The sequence below is a fragment of the Sinocyclocheilus anshuiensis genome, unplaced genomic scaffold (genome assembly GCF_001515605.1).
Source record: "Sinocyclocheilus anshuiensis isolate Anshui unplaced genomic scaffold, SAMN03320099.WGS_v1.1 scaffold101, whole genome shotgun sequence".
In the NCBI taxonomy this organism is placed as follows: domain Eukaryota; kingdom Metazoa; phylum Chordata; class Actinopteri; order Cypriniformes; family Cyprinidae; genus Sinocyclocheilus; species Sinocyclocheilus anshuiensis.
The window spans coordinates 2,021,630-2,037,266 of NW_015540892.1; the positions used below are offsets into that span (position 1 = coordinate 2,021,630).

Sequence of the window (15,637 nt, forward strand, 5' to 3'; positions counted from 1 at the left end):
TCTTATCAGTAAAGCCGGTTCTGTAATCAGCGGTAAATCTCCATCACCTGCGTGCTTTCACATTGAGCAGCATTAACTACACAGAGCCGTTGTTCACTGACGAGTTGCGCAAAAAATGGAGATTTACCGCTGATTACAGAACCGGCTTTACTGATAAGATTCGCGTTAAATATCGCATGCGATTAATCGTGCAGCCCTAGTATGTATGTATGTATATATATTAGGGGTGTAACGGTACATGTATTCGTCCCGAACCGTCACAGTACGGACGTCACGGTTCGGTTCATGCAGTCAACGATGAATACAGTCAGTCATAGGTGATCAATCCAAATCCAAATCCAATGCAACGCTAACCGTCACGACAGGAAAGAGCAGAAGAATAGACAATCTACGCACCAACCCAAAACAAGAACGGTGAGTTCAGATGGCATGCCGGATATAAATCGGAACCGGTTTTTAGTTTTATTTTGGCCGATCTCTATTCCAGAATTGCACACAAACTGCATTGCAATCATTTCCCAAAATGTAATTTGTGTGGCATTTTTATGAGGTCTGTAAAGAGGAGAAAATACTGTATCAGGCAGCTCAAGCTCAATGTTCGCGATGCTCAAAATATAGGAAGACAAATATGTAGGGGTTTATATGAATGTATCTCTGAGAGGAACAGACCATCTTCAGAAATGTTTCAATGCCATTTTCTTTTCATCTTACCACCATATACTGCATATTAAAGTAGCGTTTATAAGTGCAGCTGCTTTGTTTACAGCGGTAACCAAGGAAACACTGTAGGTGGCGCTGTTCCATAAGCGCCACCTGCTGTCAGAGAATAAATCTGCATTTTCATTCAGTCCATCTGCTGTTTTTGTTTTGTGCAGGTGTCTTATGTAGCATCATTTCACAAATCTAAAGTCAGACCATTCTGTTTTTGCTTTAAATCTTGAAATTATACAATCTAATTCAAATCAAAAACAACTGCTCGTGCTACATGAATGTAGCACTACTATTTTTTTTTTAAATAAATGAAGGAAAAAAAATTTCTGTTGTACCGAACTCCTATTGAACCGTGACCCCAAAACCGAGGTATGTACCGAACCGTGATTTCTGCGTACGTTACACCCCTAATATATAAAGTGGTGTGAAAAAGTGTTGGCCCCCTTCCTGATTTCTTATTTTTTTGCATGTTTGTCACACTTTAATGTTTCAGATCATCAAACAAATTTAAATATTAGTAAAAGATAACACAAGTAAACACAACATGCAGTTTTTAAATGAAGGTAGCCTGTATCCTTTCATATCAAAGCGCGAAATAAACTACGTGCATGCAATGTAGTGGTCAGTTAAGTCATGAAGTTACCAAAAAGGCGATTAAAGATGCCTTAAAACTGTGCATGCATGTAATATATTTTATATGAGTCACATTTAAGAATATGTCTCTGAAATTTTTTTCAAAACTGTCCTGGAGCAGGCCAACGCTGTCTCCCTCATCTAACACACCCGATTCAACTCGTCAGCTCATTAATAGAGACTTTAAGACCTGAAGTGGGTCAGAAAAGGTAAAAAGAGTTGAGAGAAAATATGATGCGTGTCAGATCCACGTCACGTTCAGCAGCGGCAGCTCTTAAAGAAATAGCAGCCAAAATAACCTAATAACCAGCTGCTGTGATGTCTATTAATCAAAGGACAAAGAAAAAAAAAGAAGAAGAAATAACTTTTATAGCTTTAAGGATTCATCTATATTTAATTTAGAATTTAGTATTTGATAAGTTCAATTTATGTATATTTCTGCTGAAGGGCACAGGTAAATATGTTTTGTTGTTTTTTTATAGTCTAATAAATGTTAAAATTGATAGCTCTCAATTATACTGGAATGTTGAATGGCTATAGTCAATGGTTAAATATTGGGGGGGGCTATTTTATAGAGAAATCAGTATTGGTATCATTGATACTGGCCTTCAGTCATAAAAAAAGATGCCATTAAACAAATATAAAAAATATATACTGTCTTTATGTTGTTTGTACATTAATTTGAAGATTGAATGTGAAATTATTGCAATATAAAAGTATATTTAAAAACTTTAATGTTAGGTGGGATTAATCACAAATAATAAAATGCGATTAATTAGTTAATTTTTTTAACTTTATATATAAAGTCCCATGCCTACTGGAAATCAATATAGACATGGATTTTTTTCTAATACATTTTTTGTGTAATTGTAATCAGTAAGGACAGAATTGCAGAGAAAACACTGAAATATAATGTATGTGCATGCATTGCTTATGTGTGAAATTATGCAAGAATGCAAGTGGTTCCTGATTTCATATTCCTTTTTTTGGCCTTTAGTAATTTCCTAGTGCTTTCCTAAGAGGTTTAGACAATTTTAGGACGGTTACTATTCTTTTTCTTCTCTAGAGTTTTATTGTTGTTGATGTTGTTTTAATACATTACAAATGGCACAGATTATGTTAATTTACTCTGAAGACCCCACAAAACATAAATGGGCTAAATACAGTAATGTTTGCTAGTTTGATACCAGAATAGAGTCATGGTACCTAGCAATCTCTGCATTTCTCTCTTCCCCCATGCGCTTCTGTGAAATAGGAGCTCAATACCTGACTAGCATCTGTGCATCAGTGGAGAGCTAAGACATTTCCTGCTGACCTCAGAGTCATCCTCCTTGTTAGTCATAGTGAAGCATGCTGAACAAGTGTAGATTCAGTGATTGGTACCACAACTCATGCATATATATTTTTTTATCATTAGAGAGTATGCCATAGTTCAGGGTCTAGTAAAAGATTTGTAGTCACACAAGCTCATTTTGGCATTCAGTATAGAATAAAAGTCATTGCATCATAGCCCAGAAAAGAGAATGTGATCATCCAAGTTGAGTACCTTGATTCATTTTTATCTACTTCCTCATAGTGGTGCTTCTGTTGCAAGTGACATACCACTTCCCTTAAGACCTCTTACAAGCTGCAAAACATCCTGGTTCAGCTGCACTTACTTGCACATATGCATTTCCACTGCCCACTTCTTGTTAACCCATTTCTTGGTAAACACTTCATCTGTTTTAAAGGATTCTTTAGTTGCAATCTTTTGTACTTGCTAATTATTTAATGTTTTCTTTCAGATAACATAATTGAACTTTTACAATTGACTTTAAACAAAATCTCAAGATTTCTTTCTTGCATGTAAGTAAAGAGTAGGGAAACTCCCTCTTCATTCCCTTTACATTCCACTAAGGGTGTCATCCAAATGAATTGCGGAACCCAAAACATGCACATTGTTTTCTTTTCTTTTCTTAAAAAGAAACCTCTTAGGCGCCGATAGCCTAGTGGGCATAGCACCGACATATAATGTCTTTGCGTTATGGCCATCCCGACCGACATATAATGCCATTGCATTATGGGCGTCCCGAGTTCGAATCTAGGCTCGAGGACCTTTCCCGATCCCACCCACCTCTCTCTCCCACTTTGCTTCCTGTCTACTCTACACTGTCCTATTGTAATAAAGGTACAAAAAAATTTAAAAAAATGTGTTAACACATTAACTATGGAACAGTATTATTTTAGTATATTTTATACTTGTATAGTATTTACTATTTATTTTTTTTTTGTATTTTCAGATTATTTTAATGTAAGTTTTAGTAATTATGTTGTGTGCTTTCCATTTTATTAGTTTTAGTGTAAACTATTAAATTCAGTTGCTATTTATTTTTGGATATAATAATAAACACTCAAAACCAAACATTTAAATTGCATGTATGGATGTTTTTATATATAATAACATAATTATATTTCTACTACAGTTTGTTGTTGAAATATGAACAATTAAACAGTGCCTGTAATAAAAAAAAATGTTTTCATGACAGATTTATTCAAAATACATTAAGACATTACTAATTGGTTAAGTAAGTAAAAATATATTGAATATGTAATATGGCATATTTAGCCAAATTAATCGTCTCAAGAGTTTTTTTTTTTTTTTTCGAGCTAACTATCAAGCAGTGAACATTGAATGACTCCTGAGGTGAATGTAATGCATGTTGCATTACTTTTTATTGACAGTTTTGACTAAAATATTAAAGAACAATTTAAGAATCGGTACCAGTTCATTAAAATGAAGGTTGATTAAAATTGATATTGTCAACTCAACCCAAAGTTTTTCATCTAATTTTATATTCTGTTTTATTTCATCTTTATTTAAATTAACAAAAAATATATTTTAATAGTTTTATTATTAGTTAAAAATAACAAAACTGGAAAAAACTATGCACTTTATGGCATGATGAGTTACATGAAATTATTGAATATGCTGACAAGCCTAGTCTCAGTTCATCTGTTGCCTGAGATTATTTATTGTTTCCTATGGCTGGGACTGTAAGGACACCAAAAACCTTAATTGGTTCCATGTAACTTAATTTTACAAGTTATACATGCAAAATAATAAATAAAATAAGTAAAAAAATAAAACAAACAAATGAAGACAAAAATAAGGCTTTTTGTGTGTTTATGAGCTCATGCTGGGGGAAGGATGGCTGTTGCTCATTTTCATCTCAAAGGGTAACATCTGTGGTTGTCCTCTAAAGAAATTATGCAAGCTCCAATTGGATGAACAGACCATCTAAAAGGAGGGGTAGTCTTTTTTTGTTCCTGAGCACAAAAGCACAAACACACTCGCACAAGGGGTCTCTCTCTCTCTCTATCCCTCTCTTTTTCTTCCTATTTATCTATCCATCACACACAATTTTCAGTGCAGTGTTTGCTACTCCAACTCGTAGATCGGTGTCTCCCTAATTCTAGTGAGGCCATCTGGAGATTTGACCTACTGGAAGTTTCTCAGGACGCCACGCTGACAGAAAACATTAGGAGAGGACTATTATTACCCCATAAACATACTGTTCTCATTGTTTTGTTTTGTTTTTCCTTCCTCTGGCTCTCAGACATCCTACACTACCCCAGATACTTCAACACACTGGCTTATTTTGAAAGGCAAATAATGTGTTGAATAACAGCTTTAAGGGAGCTATTCGTCTGGGTGGACACTAGAAAATTCCACATGCTTTCTTCATATCTTATACACATATTCATATCTTATCAACATCACATCTCATCCACAAAGGTTATGACGGCAGTCGAAAACAAAATGAAGGAGTCTAAACAATCAAGCAAGTGATTTGATGGAAAAGAGGAAGTCTGCTGGACTGCTAATAAACAGTGTAAGATTGTGAGTGTGCTTGCTTAGAATTGTATCTTTTTGCATAATCTAACCCTAACTGCTGATAATAAATACCAATATTATAAATATATATTACTTTGTCAAAAAATTTAATAAAATCACAGTAAATTTCTAAAGTTAAATTAGGCAGCGTTATTACAATGTACAGAAGAATTATGTCATTTGAAATTTGCATTAGAAAAATGTATATTGTTATAATAAAATTAATTATTTTATTATTAAAATAAATGTTATTTTATTATTATTATTCTTATTATTATTATTATAATTAAAAATTATTGTAAAACGTATAACAAGAGAAGGAGCCTTCAGTTACAGCTGTTGTTCAATTCCAGCATGTGTTCTTAAAGGGAAAGCACTAGAGGTCGACCGATGTATCGGTTTTGCCGATTAATCGGCACCGATAGTTTTTTGCTGGAACTATCGGTTATCGGCAAAAATCCATGCCGATAGTTTTCCGGGTTGCGTCCGTTGCTGGAATGGCTGAGAAGGGTCTGCTGTCATTATACAGTGTGAGAGCGGCCTCTAGTGGTTGAAATCTGACAGCACATGCTATTTGTTTAGACACGTGATACTGCACGCTGAACAGAGCGGGAAACTTCAGACGCGGATTTAAATGCAGCCGACAGAAAATCCTGCCGCGCCACAGAGCGCCATTCACATAGTTTTCCATTAAATTACATTATATTTGTCCCGAATTGTTGTTAATGCTTCATTTATAGAGCTATAATATAGATTGCGCTTTCTCTTTCCGTTTGCTCCGTTTTTTAAACACTGAACTTCAAGCTCATCTATGTCTCATTGTGCGTTCATTCTTGAAGTAAACTTGTGTCCGTTTGGTGATTAAATAAACTGTTTTAGGCTGCTGCTCGAATTGAGCGCGACGCCTCCGGAGTGTGTGTGATACCGGTGAGTTCTCCTAGACTCAGCGCTGCGCTTTTATTTTGATTAGATAATCATCAAGTGTTCAAGAATAGAAGAAGTTAAAGTGTGAGAGTATACATACAATATCCATATGTATATAATTTTAATGCTATGGCCTTTGTGTATATATTTAAAGATGTGCATCTTTAAGCATGACTGTTGAAATGAAATGGTAACACTTTAAAATAAGAGTCCATTTGTAACATTAAGATTAATGAAAGCTGTGTAATGAAAGTATTGTTCCTTATTAGAATGTGTTAATTTCAACATTTTTATTATTATTATTATTACTACTACTACTACTACTAGTAGTATGGTTCAGTACTGTTTTTTTAATAAAGCATTATTTTAGTTTTTGTTCAGTATCCATTTTAAAAACTATCGGTTAATTAATCGGTATCGGCCAGTGTGGTCCAACCTAGCTATCGGTATGGGCAAAATCCACTATCGGTCGACCTCTAGAAAGCACTCTCTTTAGAGAGATTATACTCTTGAAGTTTACATTTGTGGCATAATCCATCCCTTTAAGTTAATGCTAAATGAATGCAATATAATATAAATCTTAAAATTGTAGAAGGCCACGATTAATTATCTAATAACCCTACCTGTAGTGTCAGATCCGCGTCCAAAATAAGAATTGTGAATATCAGCCAATCAACGATATGGTGCCAATATGTGTATCCATATGTATACTCAATTACTAGGAATTTGCTTGTTTATGAAAAGGTGGATAAGACTGGGTTGTTTTTGGGTTTGACAAATATTATAGTGGTATATTTGGTGAACTGGTCCATTGTTGAACATTTTAAATTGAAAGGATGGTTTGGAGTTGACAGCGCTTGAGAGAGGGTAAAAATGACAGTTTAACACTGTAGAAAGTTTTACCTGAGTGTGCGTGTGGGAGGAAGTGATGCAGCTGTAAATGAGAGGTGTGTGGGAAGAGGAAAGGAGACTGATGTGTTATAGAGATGATCAGTTCTGGATCGTGTTGAGCTTGGTTTGTTAACTCTCTCTCTGTGTGGGAAGTTTAACTAGAGATACAGAAGAACATCCGAGGGGGTTTCAGGCCATTCACCTGCTTAACTGCTTAATGACATTATACTGTATGTTTGTATGAGAGAGCGAAAGAGAGAGAGAGAGAGTGTGTGTAAGAGGAGAAGGACTATGGGTTCGAGGTTTGGCAGTCAGACAGAAAGTGAAAACTGGGAAACTAGGTTTGCCCTTTTACAGTCTCCAGTCTCTGCTCTCCTCCTGACTCAGTGCCTGCAGAAAAAGAGTAATCTAAAACAAACACACTCCTTTTTCTTCACTCTTTCTGTTTCTTTATCTGTCTCTCTCATGGATATTTGAAAAGAGTGTAGTTTGTTTTGGCCATGCTTATCTTTGAAGAAAAATAACTCTGAATTTTAAGCAGCAGGCTTAAAATGTAAGGTGCCTTTGGTGTCATACTTTAGAAGTGGGCTATTTAAAGCCGGAGTCTTCAGACAAGGACCCCTCAGTGGATAGTAAGGCAGAGCAGGGACCCACTGTTGCATGTTGTATAAAACTTGAGTGTTACGTTTTAAACTTGGTCTATAAAGATTTGCATATTATAAGATACTGATGTATATTCACACATTTTCTTATGATGCTTGCAAGGCAATTAAAATGATCAAAACTTGTATATTAACTTAAAAACTTATATTTAGTGTAGTCTATAAGTTATTATTATTGTAATGATTTGGAGCCACAGAGACATGGAGAAATTATACATGTGTACAATTATACACATCACACATGGCAGTTCATAGAAGGGATAGTTCATCCAACAAAGAAAATCGTCATCATTTACTCACCGTTATGTCGTTTATCTTTAAAAAAAAAAAAACATCCATTGAAAGTCCATGCAACAAAAATTTCCAAGCTTCAAAAAGTTCATAAAACAATGTAAAACATTATCGGTTTAATGATGAACAGACCTTTGCTGGACCTTTTGAGCACTCTATTACTGTATTTGTTATGCTTCTTGTATGTGTTAATCAATGTTTATATGTATAAAAAAAAAAAGTGTAAAATAAGTGTGTTCATCATATAAAGTGACCATGTCGGTTTTACGATCTCATTGTGAAACTTTTGAAGTGCCGTAGTTTAGTGTAGTTAAGTGTCTCTCATCTGAGAGAGATCTCTTTAAAAATAACTTCATTTGTGTGTCAAGATGAACAAAAGTATTATGAATTTGAAGCAGCATGAGGGTAAGTAAATGATGACAGTTTTTATTTTTGTGTGAATTATCCCTTTAATTAAAGGGGTCATATGATGTTGCTAAAAATAACATTATTTTGTGTATTTGGTGTAATGAAATGTATTTATGCAGTTTAAGGTTCAAAAAACACATTATTTTCCACATACTGTACATTATTGTTTCTCCTCTATGCCCCGCCTTTCTGAAACGTGTCGATTTTTACAAAGCTCATCAGTCTGAAAAGCGAGGTGTGATCTGATTGGCCAGCTATCTAGTCAAGTCAAGTCAAGTCACCTTTATTTATATAGCGCTTTTAACAATACAGATTGTGTCAAAGCAACTGAACAGCATTAATTAGGAAAATAGTGTGTCAATAATGCAAAATGACAATAGTAAACACAAATTTTTCAGTTAAAGACAGTTCATCATTGAATTCAGTGATGTCAACATCCAGCTCAGTTTAAATACAACAATGTTGTAAATACAACTTAACCACTGATTTCCAGTTGTGTCCTCTTTTGGAAGGCCAAACAAAGTAGTTTCACACGGCGGGCTAGAGTGAGCGGAGGCTGGCGGGCTAGAATGAGTGGCGGAGGGCTAGAATGAGCGCAGGCGGGCGGGCCTGAGTGAGCGGCGGCGGCCTAGAGTGAGCGGAGGCCAGCTTGAGTGAGCGGCGGCAGGTGGGCTTGAGAATGGCGCGACCGGCGGATTCAACGAAGGAGCGGCCGGCTGGCTTGCGGCAACCACATGTGACGACCCCGGGCTGGACTCCGCTTCATCCACGGTGAAAGCCGATCCGGCGATCCACAGCACGAAGTTGATGTATTTCCTCAGCGACCAGCATGGATCAGCTCTAGGCATTACGAAGCGGATATTGTCCTCTTTTGGAAGGCCAAACAAAGTAGTTTCGCTTTCACAACGAAACACACAGAACATAAACACACACGACATGGCAGCAGCAACAATACTACAGCGAGAATAAAAGTTACGCCTTCTTTCTTTGCGTGAATATTTGGGCGGAGTTATGCAAATCTTCCCACATCGTGACGTAGACATGTGGGGGCGTGTTAGAACGAGCCGTTTTAGGTAGGCGTGGTTGACTCTTAACTTTTATAAAGAGTATCTCTTTGCAATTTTACAGATCTTCTTTATGCACCAAGAGCTTGTAACACTTCAAAGAGAAAGGAAAAATCGCACAATATGACCCCTTTAAAGCCTGCTGCTGTCACCTCAGGTGGATCAAAGAAAAGAGGAAATATCTCTGGCCATTTAAGGAGGGTTAGGGCAACCAACTGCATCTTATACCAAGTTCCTCTCTTTTGCACATGAAAAATGCTGTAACCAGCAAGAGAGAAGTGAAAAGTGTTTTCACTTCAATTCTCCTTGCCCTCTGCAGGAAACCCAACACACTAAAAGGAGACAACTGCTAGTGCTTGTTGAAGCATTTCTTGCTTTGAAATGACATTGGACTCCTACAGTATTTCATACTTGGAGTCTGTTAGAATTTGTGTGCCGTTTTCAGTTGGACACGTGACGAAAAAGTGTGTCAGGTAGTCTGTAGGGATTATCTGAAAAAGCTCTCCCTGTCTTCCTGTTCCAGTTCATGTGACTCATAAATCTGGTGGGGTCTCCAGGACCTATATATGGCACTCAATATTGGTGTTAATGTCTCTTTCTGATCCACCGAGATTGAGAACAAGAAGTTCTCCCACTTCTCGGACACTTTAATACATAATTAGTCTTTTTACTAGGGATTCAGTGAAATGTTTTTGTAGTAAAATGTCACCAAAATGCCATTTTTAGTTTTCGTCCAAAAGAGGAAAAAAGGCCTAAAATTGTGGCCAAAATTTGACCAGAAACTATTATTTTATAATCCAGTACATGGAAAATCTATGTGCCACCATGTTTGTGTGGTAAAAAAAATCCAAATAGACAAGGAAACTTGCTAAGTCTAAGGAAGCATATATCCAAGTTTCAAGCCCAATTGCAGTTTATATTTGTATTTTACAGTTGTGCATGCAAGTCATCATGCCCAAAAGTGATTGCTATCTTGGTTTTAGAGCATTAATAAAAAATGTTTTCCCATGTTTGCGTAGAGGCTATTAAACACAAAATCTCATTAAATACATGAGAAGAGGAATTGTCTCTAATGTGAAACACTACTGTTTCTAAACAACCTGCCACTGTTCCTGAAGAAAGGTCTATTGTCCATTGTTGGCTATCCTTAAGAAACTACAGAAGGAGATTATTTTAGTTAAAAGTCAGTTTTTGCATCAGTAAAGTTTAAATATTATTTGAAAATGCCAGAGTTATTATTGTTGTATTGCCAGGGAACAAAGAAACGATAGAACAAGTATGATAGCATTTTATTATTGTTATCAATAATAATAATAATGAGAATAATTATTAATCATTATTAATCTATTTGGACGCAGTCTGGAGCCCTGGAATTTGTTCCAAACAAAATAGAAATATTAATTTTAAGCTAAATGCAGGATTTTTAGTCAAGAATTTTCAATTTTGATGCATCACTACTTTCATAAGTTGTTTTTCTCATGGCTTTGCAGAAGCTGCAGAGCTGGGTCATTGAGGTTGTGTCAATAGCAAGTAAAAGTTTGCAGCCCGCATTTCTCACAGCAGTTCCGTTTTTTTTGTTTGTTTTTTTTCTTCATTTTAGCAGCAATGAAAGAACAGTCACACAGAGAGTGACAATACCATAAAACCTCATCTCCATGGAGACAACCAGCTGAGCAGAATTTAGGACATTTTCTGTCATATTTCTGTCAGTTGTCTAAATACAATTCTTGATGTTTAACAAAAGATGATTTGTAAAGACAAATATTTATTACCTGCATTTTTCTCACAGGAAGTATAGTGAGAAGATTAATTGAAGAGGGGACTCTCTCCTCACTGTTCTCATGTCTAAAAGGTATGGACACATGCTTGCTCAACAGTCTGTGGTTTGTGTGAGAATACATACTGTGGGATCTAGAAGTACATTTTTTCTAATACGTGTGCATTTTTCAATATGAATTGTGGTTAAAGCATTTTGACGGAAGTGTTTGAGTACTTGAGTATCAGAATTTTTTAATTTCTTAAATTTAATATTTGGTATGTTCCCCTTTTGCTTTATACTAAAACTTTATTTATTTACATGTCTACATAAAATAAATCCCAGTGTAGTCTTAGACCTTTGGACCACATTATGCGAATTTCTAAACAGGGCATTTGTTGAGATTTGATGCATCTGTGTGTGTTGGATTTAACATCAGCTCCTCTTGTTCATGTTTGACTCATAGTGTGATGTGTGCAGGCGAGGCTCTGTTCATCAGCCATGTCTATTAACATTATGAAGTTATCTATATGCCTACTAGAGGCACAGATGATTCATAGAAGGTCTTTTAAATGCTTGAAAAATCTAGATGGATAAACAGATGTACAGTAGAGGGACTCCCTTTATCACATATGGGCATACTGTCCTATACCATCTCATAGCTAATGGTCACTTCTAGAGCTGTTCTCAGAGATTTAGTCTTCTACTAAATATTTCTCTTAAGTTTCCAGTCCTTTCTTTCTGATGTTGTAGTTTTAAAGGTGAAATCTGGCGTTTTCCATGTTTAAGTGCTATAATCGGGTCCCGGGTGCATCTACCAACCCAGAAAACGTGAAAAGAACAACCCAGTAATTTTTTTTTTGGGGTAAGCCTTTCTCTGCAAGCTTGTGAAAAAATGAGCCGCTCAGATCCTCAGAGCCTCAGAGGAGACAAGTGCGTATTTGTCAGTTTAAGCGCAATAAGACATGAAAGAGAACTTAGTTTAGTGTTTACATGCCATGTAACAGCTGCTTTTTGTGTGCGTGCTTCGGATGAGTGCACTCAGAAAACTGTATATCAGAAGTTTCATTTGGTTTAAAACGCATGATAGACATGATAATCAAAACCAAACATGTTTTTTTGGCAGAATATCTGAGGAACGAGCTGTAAAGGCACAGCCCTATTCTGGAAAAGGGGGCAGGGAGCAGCAGCTCATTTGCATTTAAAGATGCATGTACAAAAAGAGTGTTTTTCAATTTCTGCTTTCTCTCAAAATAGGCTTTTTCAAAATTATATAATAAATTATCTGTAAGGTATTTTGAGCTGAAACTTCAGACACATTCTGGGGACACCTGAGACATATATTACATTTAGTAAAAAGGGGCATAATAGGCCTCCTTTAAAGGGGTCATATGATGCTTTTTTAAAGATCATTATTTTGTGTATTTGGTGTAACAGAATATGTTGACATGCTTTAATGTTCAAAAAACACATTATTTTTCAAATACTGTACATTATTGTAGGTCCTCTATGCCCCGCCTCTCTCAAACGCTTCGTTTTCTACAAAGTCCCTCCTTCCGACAAGCGCAGTCTTCTCTGATTGGCCAGCTGACCCAGTGCATTGTGATTGGCCGAACACCGCAAGCACTCGTCGGAAATGTAACGCCCCTTACCATAATCGCAAGCTTCATCTTTCAAAATAAATGTAAAGACAGAGCCCGAAAGGGGGAAAGGAAAACTTGAAATCGCATCATATGACCCCTTTAAAGGTATTTAAATTTTGCATATTCAGAAAAAGATCAAATGAATAATAAAATATTCATAAAAGAGGATTGGAGGAGGTATATTGGACAGGCTTCTTCAGAGCAATGCCATCTGGTCCACTGGTTTCATCCATTCTGAATGGATCTGCAATACTCTGCCTTCCCAATGAATTGCACAGTTGAATTTATTTCTTGTACTTAACTAGTTGAAAAATTCTATATTAGCAATATCCTTTGCTCTGCTTCTGGGTTTGTTAAGGGGTTGTTCCCCACAAGAATTGTTTCTATTTCAATTCTGGAAGCTGTGATTGTACTCTAGAACCCTCCAGTGGTGCCTGTAGGAAAACGTGGTCTTGTGAATTTCAGTTGCTTGTCAAACACTACTTCAATGTTCCTGTGTTTCCACCAATTCTGAAAAAAAATGTATATATATTTCTCTCTCTCTCTCAGATAGCAGAGGAGGAAACGGCCACACGGGAGTGTGTCTGGCTGTGTGTGGGTTTCCACCACTCCTGTTATTTGAACTGTTGTTATTGTTCAACACACACACAAACATCCTGCCAAAATGTCACGGAGGGAACGGTCGTGGTCGGTGTACAGGTCGAACACTTTTGAGCTTTCCTCAGAGATGCTTGGACTAGCATTGGAAGGTATACAGTAGTGCTAGTGAACTTGTGTTTGAAATTCTCTTGTATTACATTTTTACTTTGCATTATATCAGGTCAGAATTATATAAGGTCTTTCTCTTTCTCCTCTTTGTAGGAAACAGTCAAGATCCAGATGAGCCAGTACTGGAGTTCAGTCTTGGTCAGTCTTGGTTTTGGTCCAACCATCACATACTCAAATTTTAAATTAAAGTGGCACCAGAAATGATCTATTCTCCACTAGCAGCCAATACTGCTGGGGATATAATGGTTCAGCTGGCTATCAGATCTGATCTTTAGACTGTAAATGACACTGAACAGTAGTATAAATATTTATGTGAGTTCTCTGTGTCCTACTGTATGCTTACGTGAAGTTAACCACTAAAGCAGCTGCATTTGGATTAAGTGACTGCCTCTATCTCTCATAAGCTGTAAATAAAGTGGTTCAACTGTGGAGGTCTGATTATATCTCTGAGTGCCGGCAGGTTTTAGCAAATAACACTTGAGGTACACTGTAGCTCATTCATATATACAATGCTTCTTGTGGAAAATCTTAACTCTGTCTTGACCCTGAATGTGAATGTGATTGTATAGTCTGTAGTGAGCTGACCACACCGTCTTTGGACCGAAAACCCAACAGTTTTGTTGCTGTGAGCTGTACCACACCTCCTCAGGCTTTCTGGACCAAACATGCACAGACAGAGATCATTGAGGTGAGCGATGTAATTTGATTCATTGGGGCGTATTTCTGTTATGGTACTCTTTGCTAATGCTATAAATTATGCAGTAACCTTTTAATAAGTTCATGAACACTTCACTTATATGAATGTATTATTTGTTGAAAAACATAGTTAAAGGAGTAATCCTGTGGAATATCAATAACATTTTTAATAACTGTCTATATAAGCGGTCAACAGATGCCGATTAAACTTATATAATACTTTTTCATATGCGTTTACTTTGATTAACAGTACTGTCTAATAATTTATTAGACAGAACTGTTAAACAGAGACTGTAAACCTATGATGACTGGGAGAATAGGAGCTCTGTGCACTGGCATTCTAGGGCCCTATGATTTCAGCGATGCGGAAAACCGAAAACCAACCAAAAACCGATTTGGAAAACCAAATCGCGGAATCTAGTCAAAAAAATGGAATTTACTGTATAACGTGGAATGTTATGGAATTTGCCAAATTTTGGATGAATAAATGAAAAGTAGGTCAGTACTCTTAAATCAATATGGACTTGTGTCTGTGAATATTAAGCCGCAAAAATACTATTTAAATATGAATATGAATGTGAAGTGAATGAATGGGTGCAGACAGGTGGTTTCGTTTACTACACACATACTGAAGCGCACGTGACGCTCACGGTGATTTCATTCTCTGCTGCCTCAATATAAGAGAACATGAACATATAACCATAATCTCTAGAACTGTTCTGGGAGTCACTTCATGAGCATTTTACCATTTCTTTTGAGAAAACTGTCATCAAATCAAATACAATAAGAAACTTAAGGTCTTCACAGCAACCTGTCAAAATAAAAGTTTGGTTTAACGTGAAGAAACTGTGACAGAAATATATTACTTAATGTAATGATACTACTACTAATAATAATAAAATTATTACTATTTGTTAATATGTACCAGAAAAATTATTTACCAGAAAAATGTAAATACACAACACAGTATTTCTTAAAACGCCCATAGTAATAATAAATATTTTTTTCTATAAAATCAATGAATTAGAGGTGCTTTTGATTATTAAAATTTAATGAAACCATTAAAATGGAATCCAGAAAATTAATGGAAAATGCTGAATTTGGTCAAATTAAAACTGAATTTTAAAAACGTATTTCATAGGGCTTTAAAAAAGTCATTTTTGTTAAACTTAATAAATTGCTGTTAAATTGTGGAAGTTTCATGATTTCAATTAATTAGATGTGTTTTGATTATTTTTATTTATTATTTAAAGGGGTCCTATTATGCTTTTTCACTTTTTCAACTTTAGTTAGTCTGTAATGTTGCTGTTTGAGCA

The 15,637-nt window shown here is 35.9% G+C and overlaps 1 protein-coding gene across 1 annotated transcript in view; it reads left to right on the top strand.

Moving 5' to 3' along the window:
• The window catches only part of LOC107688837 (type I inositol 3,4-bisphosphate 4-phosphatase-like), a 51,886-nt gene that overhangs the window by 8,215 nt on the left and 28,034 nt on the right, over positions 1-15,637 (top strand). The window contains exons 2-5 of the mRNA XM_016486636.1: positions 11,248-11,310; positions 13,407-13,606; positions 13,719-13,763; positions 14,195-14,313. Coding sequence (XP_016342122.1) covers positions 13,522-13,606; positions 13,719-13,763; positions 14,195-14,313 — 249 coding nt within the window. The 5' untranslated portion in view covers positions 11,248-11,310; positions 13,407-13,521. The remainder of the gene's footprint in view (positions 1-11,247; positions 11,311-13,406; positions 13,607-13,718; positions 13,764-14,194; positions 14,314-15,637) is intronic.